Genomic DNA, 13,392 nt, shown 5'->3' on the forward strand with positions numbered 1-13,392 from the left:
CTTGAATGAATGGACTTAATTTGCGCCGTGCGCCGAGAGTAGACCAGGTTGGAGCTGGCGGGCTTTCAGCGCAGTCTCGGCGAGGCTTTTTGCCACGAAACGTCCGCTAGGCCAAGCTGAATCTGTGACGCCTCCCCCTGCTGCGCCGCCACACCCATCTTGGCGCAGGCGATCCAACTGCCAAACTGACCGTGCGCAAGGCTGCGTGGGTCGAAACTTGCATTACGCCGGCTCCGCCACCCTGCACACGCCACGAAACTAGGGCCCATTATGTTATAACTTTGTTCATTAGTTTTTTCTGAAATACTATACTTTATGCGCTACTATTACTTATGACATGTTTTTGACATAGCAGATATTCACTTTTTTAAGCAATTTTTTTCACCACATACAATACGATGACATACTTTATTATGACTGATTGATTTTATGACATATTATAGTTGACTCTTAATTACCTTCTTATTATAACATAATGATATTTGTGACATTTTTAAATGATATATACTATAACTTTTTCATGACACATTATACCATCTCTTCTTAAGACATTTTGCATGACATAACATACTAATAAACTAACTGTTTATGTAATTTATTTATTTAGTTTTTTCTTTGTTTTTTTGTTTACTGTGGTTTATGAACATGTTCAGGACATAGTATACTGTGGCTTTAATTAAGACATTTTTACCACATGCTATTCAATGACAATTTATATGATTTTCATGACATACCATACCTTTTAAGACATTTCTTGCAAATAATATAGGACTTTTTATGACATACTATACTAGGATTTGCCATGAAACAAATATTCATGACATACCATACTATGACTTCTTGGGACATACTATACAATCATTAAGTATGACATAAAGCATGACATTTTTCATTACACCCATCACTACTTTAAACCATTAAACTTAGGGCATCTAAATGCTGATGTCTCTGATTACAGGTGACACACCTTCAGAACTGACAATTATTGTTCTGTTTCAGTTAAAGCACACAGCACTGTATCACAGAGAGGTGTTTCAGGGTGAAGAGTCTTCTTTGGTGAGGCGTTACACAGGTCAGCTGCTGGAGTGCATAACGTTTTCAGTCTCTGCAAAAAGATAAACAATGTGTTACACTGGTTTATTGAAATAACACAATGCCTTTTTAACTTTCTATCTTTGGCAATAATCATCGTGATAACTGGGGTAGGCTGTGCTAGACACTCACCTGTTTCACTGTTCCCGGTGTCACTGCCATAGCATAGAGAATCCACAGAGGAGTCAGGAGAACTGAAGAGAATGCAAGAGATAGCCCAATGGCGTAGCCCCACCAGGGGTACTGGTAGGTGGTGTTGTATTTCAGTGGGGTGAACTTGACCAGAGAGAATAGCAATATTCCCTGTTAAGAAAGGAGTGACACACACACACACACACACACATATCCATTTCCTGTTACTTTGACTCCTGAGCTTTTCATCGTATAGACACAACAAAACTCCATAAATGTACTTACAACACAGACGGATGGCGTGAGGAACCTCCAACAATATTTCATATACGAAGATGGGTAGAAGCCAATCATTTCCTTTATTTTGTCATAATAACGATCAGCACCTTGCATGCAGGCAGACAGTCATATTAGTAACATTTAGCATGTGATCAAGCACTGCAAATTCATGAGGATATTGGAGTATACAATTTATTACATTATTAGTGTAATGCAGATGAGAAGCAAATTTTGTCAGTCTATGAGCATTTATCAACTCACATTATTGTAATACATCTGCACATGAATGTTGTCCTGTGTTCTGTATTTCTTTATATTGTTTATTCAGCATATGAGTCTGTAGTTATTGATAGAGTTTCTGGTTGTGAATGAAATATATAATAATCCAGATCATAATTGTGTCTTTTGACCTAGAAATGATTTATTCTTATAAATGTTTCTGGGAAATTTGAAATGATGCAAGTCATATCATCGTCATTCAGCCTTGTGTGAATGAATAGAATTGTTCACAAATTATGTCAAATGTGAAAAGAGAAATCTTTCTTATAGGTAATTAAGTTATTTGTGGTCCTTTCGTTGATTGGACATACAATTAATACAGATTGTTGGAGCCATTTCAGTGTGTGACCTGGGTGGTGCTGTAGGTAACCACCAGAACGTATTTAAGTGTGCCAATAATGAGGCCAGGTGCAAACACTGAGGAATATTGTGTTTGACCGGGAGACGGGAGAGATTGTTGTTTTATTTTGTTTTGAGAAAAGTTCTTTGTCTGCTTGAATAAATGGATTATGCCAATCTAAAAGAAGTTACTGTCATTTGTCACATTTGTTTTATAAAACAGAGGAACAAAGATGCCATGGAAGCATGCCATCTAGCCGCACTCATGCACATTAACGACCAAAGGGAAAAGCTGCATCAACACAGATGTTTAGCATGAAAGTGAATTAAAAAAAATCTAATATAAAGTTTGTAGTTATTCACTTGCTCACCAAATATCCATCCCACACAAATGGACTCCAAAATGCCAAAAGCCAGAACTGGCATTCCACTGGAAGCATAGTATTCAAATAGCAGAAATACATAAAGTCCTCCCTGCAGCAGAGAACAGAGAAGAAAGACGTGCACAAAAGTTTTGTTCGAAGGCACATTTTTTGACACAGAAAAAAAGTCTTACTGCCAGACAGGTGCAGTATTTGCATTGAATTTGCAGGTTAAAGATACTCTTACCTCAGTCACCATAAACAGGCCAGTAACCAAGCACACACCACAGATGACAAGCAGGAGCAGTTTACGTCGATGACCAGTCAAAAAGAAGGATGGATGCATGTCTGATATGGATGTCACCAAGGCTTCAAGATACACAAACTACGGGTGAAAGATTATTTAAACATTTACTTTTTCTACATTCATACAACAATGAATTAAATTAGCCACTACACATCTTTGTGGTGGTATGAATTAATGGTTTTAGCTTTTCATAGCCTTGAGCAAACAAGACAACAATTCTGTCTCTGTACCTCCTACCGAAACGTAAACTGATCGATGGCTTTGCTTATTAATTTCTTTGATATAAATTCTGATCATAGTGGAACTTACAAGAAAGACGCATTGACAATAAATTATAGATAATTTACAAGTGCTATGAAGCGATACAATCATTAAACATGAAAGGAAGTTTTGATGATAATTTAAATCACAAGAGAAGAGGGGCCTATAAGGTTACAATGTTGTAACCCTAGGTCTATAAGCACAGGCAGAAACCTCTAATGGATTCTCCTCCAATCACAAGCATGCATCCACCTACTGAACATTTGTATAAGCATAGCAAACCGTATCAACTGGATCGGCATCGACCATGACTCCTGCATATATATGTTCTAGATACCCCACCAAACAATGCTGCATGTAGAGTCAAGTGTGAACAGACCACAAAAGAAGGTTAACTTCCTGCTGGCTTATTGGCTTGGAAGATGCTATCGCAAAGCCATCCCACAAGGCATTTCTTGGACACTATGCCCAAAGCTCACAAATAGCTAGTGCATCTAATGGGGGCTGTGCATTCAATATAACATGCCTGGACAAAGTAGATGTAACCTCCCTGTACCCTGCTTGGAGTAGAGGACTAAAGACTTCCAGCTGTACAAACCTTAACCTGAAATAACTCCTGAAATTCTTGGGATCAGAGTGATTTCTTCTGAGGGAAGCCCCGCTATGATCAAGTTTCCTCTTGTCGAAACATCATAAGGTGGTCTTCTAGTCACAGAATGAGATCCTGAGAGCCTTGTTGGACCATCACATGTATCCCCCATATCAGGGGACCTAATCACTCATCACTGGACTTGGCCATGATGACTATAAGGTTGTTGAGAGAAAAGACCCCATGCCATGGCCATGCATGTATTTGGGTAGGCACGTGCTGATTGACAGGCAATGTTCCAAACATGAGGCGTGTTAATGATTGGAGGAACATCCAGGAGAGGACAGAGCCTGTGTGTACCAAAGTCTGACATCTATTTTAAATAAAAAATAATGTTAATACTTACCTCACTGTCCAGTCCGAGGAAAATTATCATAAGGAAAAAAAAGGCAGCCCAGAGTTGGGGTAAAGGAATCATGGCTATTGCACGAGGGTAGGCAATGAATGCCAGGCCTGGACCTGCAAGAGGTCCAAAATAGATAGAAAAGTAGGTTAGGCAATAATACTCTCGTAGGGTAAAATGTGCTAGTAATAGGTTGGTTTTGAAGTGAGCATTCGACCAAAACTTGCTGAGCTTGTGTCCCGATATGGTGAGTAATTAAAACTGAAACCTTTAATTCTGGCCCCATGTACCCCGGCTGGTTTAGGGGAGGATGCTGCTATAATCTTATTCCTGACTCACTATCTTGTTCACAATCCTGTTGTATACTGTATCTGCACCATACAGTACATCTGATACACTTATACAGAAGACAATAAGAAAGACAGTTAGAAAAGATACTGTGACAGTCCAGATAGAAGGAAAGTGCATGGTGCTATTTAAAGTGCTGTCCTGCAGGTAACTTCTTGTTCAGCAGTGCAATGCTAGTTGGGATGAAAGACCTACTAGCTCTATTTGTTTGGAAAGAGTGTAGCCTGAACCTCCTCCCTGATAGCAACACCTCATATGCCTGGTGTAGGGGATGTGACATGTCTTCACTAACGGCTTGACCTGTCTTGACCATCCTCCTTTCACAAGTCATAGCCATGCTGTTTAGTGTTTGCCCAGCAACCTTTCTGGCCATGTTAACTATCTTACTTAATTTGTTTTTGTTAGTTACTGACAGGGAGAAATACCAGGCAACAGAACAGAAAAGTAAAATGCTCTCAACAAAGGAGTGATAGAAAAGTGACATGATGGGCCCTAGTTTCGTAGACTAGGCGTAGTCAGCGCGCAGCGCACCTGCGACACGCCGACGGGGTGTGTCCGCCTAGATTTTGCAAGTTTCGCGCACCGCGCAGGCTAGCGCAGGCACACCTCCCGTCACTCCCACCCGCGCAAGTGGGAAAGAGGGAGGAGAAGAAGGCGTGAAGGTATAATATTATATAGGTTATAATGCCGATATTATATCACTATAGAAATTGGAGGTCCAAGTTTCAGCTGTGTCAATTCAGTCAGGCTGAGTTTCCGTTACGTGTGCCATCCGCCTTTGATCTGACGTCAGATGTGACGGGACAATCTATATAGATATAAATTCACGTGCTGATTCAATTAGTTGCATTAAATAGTGTTTGTTGTGATTATTTATTGCATTTAAATGTGCCTGGAACTGTGGAAACCTGCCTGTGAGGTCTCGGTGATGTGTACGCACTGCGCACCGTCAGCCAAACTTCCACTCCGCCAGCTGTAATTCGCCTTGAATGAATGGACTTTATTTGCGCCTTGCGCCTTACGCCAAGAGTAGACCAGGTTGGAGCTGGCAAGCTTTCAGCGCAGTCTCGGCGAGGCTTTTTGCCACGAAACTTCCGCTGCACCAAGCTGAATCTCTGACGCCTCCCCCTGCTGCGCCACCACACCCATCTTGGCGCAGGCGATCCACCAAACTGACAAACTGACCGTGCGCAAGGCTGCGCTGGTCGAAACTTGCATTAAGCCGGCTCCGCCACCCTGCGCCACCCTGCGCCACCCTGCGCTACCCTGCGCCACCCTGCGCCACCCTGCGCCACCCTGCGCTGCGCCATGAAACTAGGGCCCTCAGTGTTCAACTCGGATCTCCCCCCATTTTCGAGCCGATATATGACTGAAAATACTGTTGATGACTGTGTAGGACACAGCGGGATTCTGGGTCGGGCTTGGGCCTTCAGACTGGCGGTGTGAGCGGTACCGAAGCGGAACCGGAAAATGCCGCTCTGAGATTAAAAAACAAATTTTGTTGGTCGATACTTATCATTTTCCGTTTTTCATAGTAACACAACAAAGCTAATATACAGTATATACCATAATGTTTACCTACAAACCATCCCGTACCTGATTCAGCTACCATTGAGATGTCAACACCCAACTCATATGACATGAACCCGAGGACAGAGAAGACTGCAAACCCAGCAACAAAGCTGGTTAAAGTGTTCAGTGTGCACAATGCAAAAGTATCCCTGAAAATATAAAAAAGATTAATTCTGCATCACATAAAAAATGTAAGGCATAACACGTATAGAATAATCTTCATTGTCCTTACTTGTAACAGTTGTTGTTGTATTTATTGTAGCTTCCCAAAGATGGCAAACAGCCTGAGCAGACACAGTAAGAAAATAATATCTGGCTCCCAGCATCCAGCCACACCTTAAAGTAGTAAAATGAGTTGTTATGCCTTTAACTTTATTTTTTTGGGAGTTTATACTTATCTCATTTCTGCCCTCTGCCCTTCCCTGGTACCTTGCCATGTTTGGCAGATTCCTAGTGTGCCAGTGTGCCATATATTGTTCTGTAAAAGTGTTCCACACAAACACCTCACCTGAGAATCAGTCAGCCTTGTCAGATCAGGAGAAAGGTAAAATCGGATTCCATCTACAGCTCCTGGCAATGTCAGGCCACGGATCAGCAGCACTATCAACATCACGTAGGGAAACGTTGCCGTGAAGTAGACGACCTGAGACAGAAGCATCAATATCATTGAGTGGAGGTTTTCACAATAATATTTAGGATTTAATCAGTTTGGAGTTCTAACACCATGATGATATCAAGTGCATATTTCTCACCTTTCCTGACGTCTTGACTCCTTTCCATATACAGAAGTAACAGATGATCCAGCTCAGCAGAAGGTATCCAGCCAGGTCCCAGCGCATGCTGCCCATCTCCTCAATTCCTCCAGACAAAGCCAGGACTCTCCTCCTGTATGCAGGAAGAAAATGATTAAACATACATCATGACAACTCTAAATCATGTGGGTGATATGAGTACTTACTGCCAGAATTCTTTAACTGAAGACGTTGCATTTTCATTGATGTGGTCATAAACTGAATGATTCTGATTGTAATCAATGCAGTTCTCTAGCGGTGGAAGAATAAAAAGCAATAATTTAGAACGGATTGGAGTGAATCATTGCAGCATTATATAATACATTTTCATTATTGCCATTGACTGTAATTCTATACTATATAAGGTCATGGCACGATAGTAATGCAGATGTGTACCTGTGTTCCAGGTGTTGTTGCAGCTGGCCCAGGGGAGTACAGTGTGGAAGGAGGAAAAGAGGTAGAGGAAGCCCCAAGCCATGATGACAATATAATACATTGAACTGTAGAGCATTATCATGAGACTGCCGCAGCCTAAACCTATTTACAAAAACATGATCACATTTCAACATAACATACACACAGTAATGTATCAACTAAATACCATGTGCACCATATTGAATATGTAGCTAAGCTAGCAGTACCTTCCAGTAAAGGACATATTTTCCTCCAACATGTGATTCCACCCTGACCAGTTAACTGTCCCAGAGATAACTCCAGAAAGAAGATGGGGATTCCACAGGTGAGCAGGAGCAAAACATAAGGAACCAAGAAAGCTCCTAAAGAGGAAGAATAATAAGTACTTGGTGAGAAAAATACAAAACTAAATGTTAATGATTTCAATTTATTATTCCTGTTTGTTCTCATCAAACATTGTGCTGTACAATACAACAAGACTCCATCATGTTCTTACCTCCTCCATTTTTAAAGCACAGGTATGGAAATCTCCAAACATTGCCCAAACCAATGATTTCTCCAACTACTGCCAAGATGAACTCTGTCTTGTTGGACCACTGGCCTCTCTTGACACACTTGTCTGGAGCATGATTGGGATTGTTGTCATGTTTCATCAGACCCTTCTCTGGATTACTTTCTGGCTCCATTGGGACAATCTACACTGTTGAAATGTAAGTTATGAGAAATTATTTATTCAGATGTTGGGCCCTAGTTTCGTGGCGCAGGGCGGCGCAGGGTGGCGGAGCCGGCGTAATGCAAGTTTCGACCAGCGCAGCCTTGCGCACAGTCACTTTGGCAGTTTGGTGGATCGCCTGCGCCAAGATGGGTGTGGTGGCGCAGCAGGGGGAGGCGTCACAGATTCAGCTTGGCGTAGCGGAAGTTTCGTGGCAAAAAGCCTCGCCGAGACTTCGCCGAAAACCCGCCAGCTCCAACCTAGTCTACTCTTGGCGTAAGGCGCAAAGCGCAAATAAAGTCCATTCATTCAAGGCGAATTACAGCTGGCGCGCAGTGCGTACACATCACCGAGACCTCACAGGCAGGTTTCCACAGTTCCAGGCACATTTAAATGCAATAAATAATCACAACAAACACTATTTAATGCAACTAATTGAATCAGCACGTGAATTTATATCTATATTGATTGTCCCGTCACATCTGACGTCTGATCAAAGGCGGATGGCACGCGTAACGGAAACTCAACCTCTCGGACCAAAACATCTCCCTCTCTCTCTCCTGTTTTTTATAATATCGGCATTGTTATTAGGCGCATTTCCAATCATGCATGCGCATGCATTTGCCTCGCAAAACCAGGCATTCTGGGAAAAAAAACATCAGAAAAGCTGGTGATAACTTCCCTTTGCGACATGTCACATGACTTTAAAAACTTGCGGGATCTCCAAGGTACCTCCCTCCGCATGCTTTTTTTTTATTTTTTATTTTTTATTTAAACATAAGATCATACAGTGTCTCGCAGAGGATGTACAATCATAATGACATAAAAAAAACATAACACGAGGACAGGCAAAACCATACAAATAACACACAGAAAGACTAGGGGGGATTAAGTGGAAGTAATTAAGTATTCTAAACAAAAACTTTTAAATAAAAACACCAAGCATCTTAAATTTACAGGCTGGAGCGTAGACATTAAGGTGCGAATCCAAGGGCATCACTCAAAATAACAACAACCTAGAAAATTCTGCACTTATCTTATTTGCAATTTTGCTGCAATGCATTTTCTTGAGTGATTTAAAAACAACTTAAAATAATTTAGAAACCAATCAAAGGAGGGTTCAGTAGTACGCCATTTACAACAGTGTATATGATATTTGCCCAAAAGCAAAACAATATTAACCAAGTCAGAAACAGAAGCATTCAGATTATCCATGTAAAATAAAACGTGAGAAATATCAAAAATTGGGATGTCAGTAATCTTCAATAATAACCAATGTCTTATGTTTGACCAGAATCTTTGGGACAAAGGACATAAAAAAAATATGTGTTCTAAAGTTTCTTCATTTTCACCACAGAAGGCACATGGGTCCACTTCAAATCTAAATCTTTTATTAAGAAATGCAGCCGTTGGATACATTTTATTAATTATCTTAAAATGGGTTACCTTAACTTTTGGAGAAATGGGCCACCTGATATATTTGGAAAGAGCGTTATCTACAATAGACAAGGTTATTGGCTCTGGGGCCTGTAATTGTACCCTTCTCGAGTAGTCATAAAACACCCTAGATTTCAGAACAATACTAATGAATTTATTATTACATTTCTTATCATATATATTACACTCTTCAATAACTAAATTTGGTAATACTGCCTCAACATTAGCGTACATTAATACATTTCTAATTAGTAAAATCAAAGGTAATGGGACTGCTTTGCAAACCTTTTTGAATTTTTGATAACAACAATTGAAGTTATACTTGACTAGAAAAGCTTCATAATCCAAAAAGTTACCATTACAATCCAACAAATCAATTACAAAAATAAAACCTTTCTCAACCCAATCATTTATAAATAGAGATTTTCTATTTGTTAAGATGACTCTATTGTTCCACAGGGTTGAAGCGTGAGGGGAAAAATTATGAGTGAATATCATTTTCCAAAATTGGAGAATTTTTCTATGAAAGTTAGACATTTTAATGGGAATTTAACTCACCTCAAAATCACATTTTAAAATAAATTCTAGCCCACCTAATTTATGAAACAACGACCTTGGAATGTGAAACCATATTGAATTCTGCTGAAGTAAAAAAGCTTTTATCCAATTTATCCTAAAAGTACCGACTCAAAATCAAGAGCTTTAACACCACCTATGTCATATTCTTTAACCAGCTGCGACTTTTTAATGTAATGCGTTTTGTTCCTCCATATGAACTGGAAAATAACTGAGTTTGCTTTTCTAATATTACTGGGAGAGATAAATAAGGAATGGCATGGGTAAATTAGTTTTGAGACACCTTCCACCTTGGATAGAGGGACTCAACAAAAATAGTAAGATCCCCAGTTAACCAATGACTGAGGGATTTCTCCGCATGCTTTTCTGTGCAGATGGTCTGAAATAAGTGCGGTCATAAGACACTCCCCTCAACGTTGTCCTAGTTGGTTAGAATTACCACGTGGTATTTCCCACGTGAGAAAATTCCTCAGCCTCCATCAACAAGGGGAGTTCAAATGCCTCGGCTCGAATTCGTCAGCATGTATATAATTATTAATAAAGTTTAAAAAAAAAAAAAGTCCGTGAATTGCACCTGTGTCCGACTTGACGTGGTGGGAACTTGACGTGTTTATGACGAGTTCCGTCGGATCCTCTCAAGTCTCGTGCATGCATAGGCGCAAATGCATGCGATCCGAAACGCAGCCACTAATCCCAGTCCACGCCTGGTGTCCTCCTCGTCTCCCACTCACGCCTTCTTCTCCTCCCTCTTTCCCACTTGCACGGGTGGGCGAGACAGGAGGTGTGCCTGCGCTAGCCTGCGCAGTGCACGAAACTTGCAAAGTCCAGGCGGACACACCCCGTCGGCATGGCGCAAGTGCGCTGTACGCTGACTACGCCTAGTCTACGAAACTAGGGCCCGTTAAGTCAATATTTCTATGGAAGAATCAAAAAAACCTACTGGTAAGAAGGAAAAGGAGAGGATATAGTATGTGTAGCAACACCACCATCGTAAAAGGTACTACACTGCATTACATTACCAGTCAAATCCCTACCTTCACAATCACAAATCATACTTAGCTAAAAGCACAAAAGTATGATTAGCTAAAATAATTTCAAGTAATTAATACATTAACCAATACCAGCACTGAATAGATGCCTTGAGCAAATCAATGATTGGATGCAGACTTTTTAGCCCTTAAAAGTTGATCAGAGAGCTGCAGTTAATTCAGAAAGCTGCTGCTTGAGTCCTCACTAAGACCAAAAAAGTAGATCATATTACTATCGTTCTCTGATCTTTACACTGGCTTGCTGTCTGTCAAATAATTTATTTTTAAAATGGTACTGTTGGTTTACAAAAACGTAATGGTTTAGGGCCAAAATACATTTCTGATCTTCTGCTTAGCTATGAACCATCCAGACCTCTCAGATGGTCTGGGACAGGTCTCCTCTCTGTCCCCAGAGTCAGAACCAAACATGGAGAGACAGCATTCAGTTTTTATGCACCACATATTCTGAACAAACTTCCAGAAAGCTGCATGTCTGCTGCAAATCTCAGCTCTTTTAAATCAAGACTGAAGACTTTTCTGTTTGCCGCTGCCTTTCAGTGACAATACTATCTATGAACTTCTTATACTGCACTGTAATTTCTATTCCTTGATATTCTTGTTTTTAGTTTATGAACTACTAACTAAAACAAACAAACAAGCATTGTCGTCAAAAGACTAAATCTAAAATAGTTCATGCACCCGTCACATTCACACTGAAATCATGAAGATAACAATGAGAAGCACCTGTGGTCGAAGCCGCTCTCCCCCCTGAAGTGAACTCTGCCGATCCACTGCTGTGCGGGAAGCTGATGCTGCTGACCGGCGCCCGTATCCCTTCATGCATTTAAGGGCGAGTGAGTCAGGGGCCCCGGCACCGTGCTTCCTTTCATCTGTAGGAAGCTTCAGCATGAGCCAGCCATTGGGGGTGGACAAGGCAGACTAGTTGGCAGGGAGCATGTAAATACCGAAGTTGTCGGTTGCATTACTTTTTATTGCTGTAGGGTAATACATTTACGTCATTTCAAATTAGGTGGTGTTTGCATGAGAAATAAAGAAATACATTGGTCATAATCCAATGAGCATTTCCTTGAAATGATGTTGAAAAAAATGTGCTTTGTCGTCAGTGAAAAGATGCTGAAAAGTGGAAGTTTTTTTCCCTAACTATTTGAAGTTTTCAATTGAATACTCACATTTGATTATTATTATTTTGTTTTCTGGAGATTTTAATGTTTGATATACAAAATAGGAAATTAAAAGCACACTTTTTAAATTACGCTAATCCATGGAATATATGTTAGAGCCATGGATAATATGAGGCTCATGTTTGCATTTTGTGCCTAATATGTTAAGATCTATTTTGCTTTAATTAACAATAATTAATCATAACTGATATTTTGTTTTATCTTACTGTAATTCATGTTTATTCAGTAGAAGTGATTTTATAATGCTCTTATTTAGTCCTGCTGCCACAAATTAATACTGCCGTAAAGCAGAATTTACTGTTGTAAAGTTAAGTAAATTTGCCATGTGCGCACCTGTCGGCATCTAGGCTTTGTAGTTGGCTTGTCGGCGCAGGACGGGAGCAACACTTTTTTCTGACCGCAGCTTAGCGTCATTTAGACATAGAAAACTCATTTTATCCGTTTGTCAGTAAGTTTGAGGTGACGACAGGATACCCAGGATTTTGCTTGGAAACGTTTGTTTTTGTTATATATGTGGAGAATAAACCGCAGCGTTTTTTCCCCTTTTTACATCGGCCTCGTTTCCTTCTTGGATTTTCTTTGGAGTTTATTGCCTTATGACAAGCACGAGTACGGAAACTTTGTGTCCTGCAAGAGTGGCAAATAGGTTGCCATTACAATAACATTTGTATTACTTTATTACTAAATATGCAAATAAAGAGGGAAAAAGCATAAAATAGGAACATCAAAGTACAGTTCAAGATCTGCCTTTCAGCTGTGAAAGTGCTTCAAGGGAACACACAACGTACATTATTGTTGATTTTAACTTGGAGCCGCAGCATGCTCAAATTAAATTTCCAAGGTTGCACTGTATTGGGTGCCAGACCAGAAGTGGTTTGCTAATTGCCTACTTTGCTACAACGTTGTCTACATGCCTATATGCATTGAGTTGCTGCCATGTGATTGGCTGATTAGAAATTTGGGTGAACGAGCAGTTGGACAGGTGTACCTAATAAAGTGGCCGGTGAGTGTATATCACAGGCTCTCTACTGCATATGTACTATTTCCTTTTGGCACCGTCCTCATTGGTACTCTTATTTTGTTTTATGGGTATTTTATTGTTTGTTATACAAAATAGAAAATTAAAAGCACACCATTTAAATTACGCTAATCCAAGTACCACAATATTAAAGTAACATAACATTTGTATTACTTCAATACTAAATATGCAAATATAGAGGGAAAAAGCCTTCCAGCTGTGAAAGTGCTTCAAGGGAACACACAAACCTA

General features: G+C 40.3%; 2 protein-coding genes across 2 annotated transcripts in view; both read right to left on the reverse strand.

The window, feature by feature from the left end:
• Positions 1-455: 455 nt before the first annotated feature.
• Positions 456-13,392, reverse strand: part of LOC311011964 (sodium- and chloride-dependent GABA transporter 2-like) — a 44,555-nt gene continuing 31,618 nt past the window's right edge. Inside the window, exons 13-15 of the mRNA XM_084007218.1 lie at positions 1,510-1,534; positions 1,225-1,395; positions 456-1,105 (exon numbers count right to left, since the gene is read on the reverse strand). Coding sequence (XP_083863344.1) covers positions 983-1,105; positions 1,225-1,395; positions 1,510-1,534 — 319 coding nt within the window. The 3' untranslated portion in view covers positions 456-982. The remainder of the gene's footprint in view (positions 1,106-1,224; positions 1,396-1,509; positions 1,535-13,392) is intronic.
• Positions 6,131-7,871, reverse strand: LOC311012472 (sodium- and chloride-dependent GABA transporter 2-like; the record flags this gene model as incomplete). The annotated part of the gene is made up of 7 exons (XM_084007933.1): positions 7,665-7,871; positions 7,396-7,530; positions 7,151-7,291; positions 6,922-7,006; positions 6,716-6,848; positions 6,472-6,606; positions 6,131-6,136 (listed from the first exon to the last, which is right to left on the reverse strand). The coding sequence occupies exons 1-7, from the start codon at positions 7,852-7,854 to the stop codon at positions 6,131-6,133; spliced, it is 825 nt and encodes a 274-aa protein (XP_083864059.1). The 5' UTR covers positions 7,855-7,871.

The sequence above is a fragment of the Eutrigla gurnardus genome (assembly GCF_963514095.1).
Source record: "Eutrigla gurnardus genome assembly, chromosome: 4".
Classification (NCBI taxonomy): Eukaryota; Metazoa; Chordata; class Actinopteri; order Perciformes; family Triglidae; genus Eutrigla; species Eutrigla gurnardus.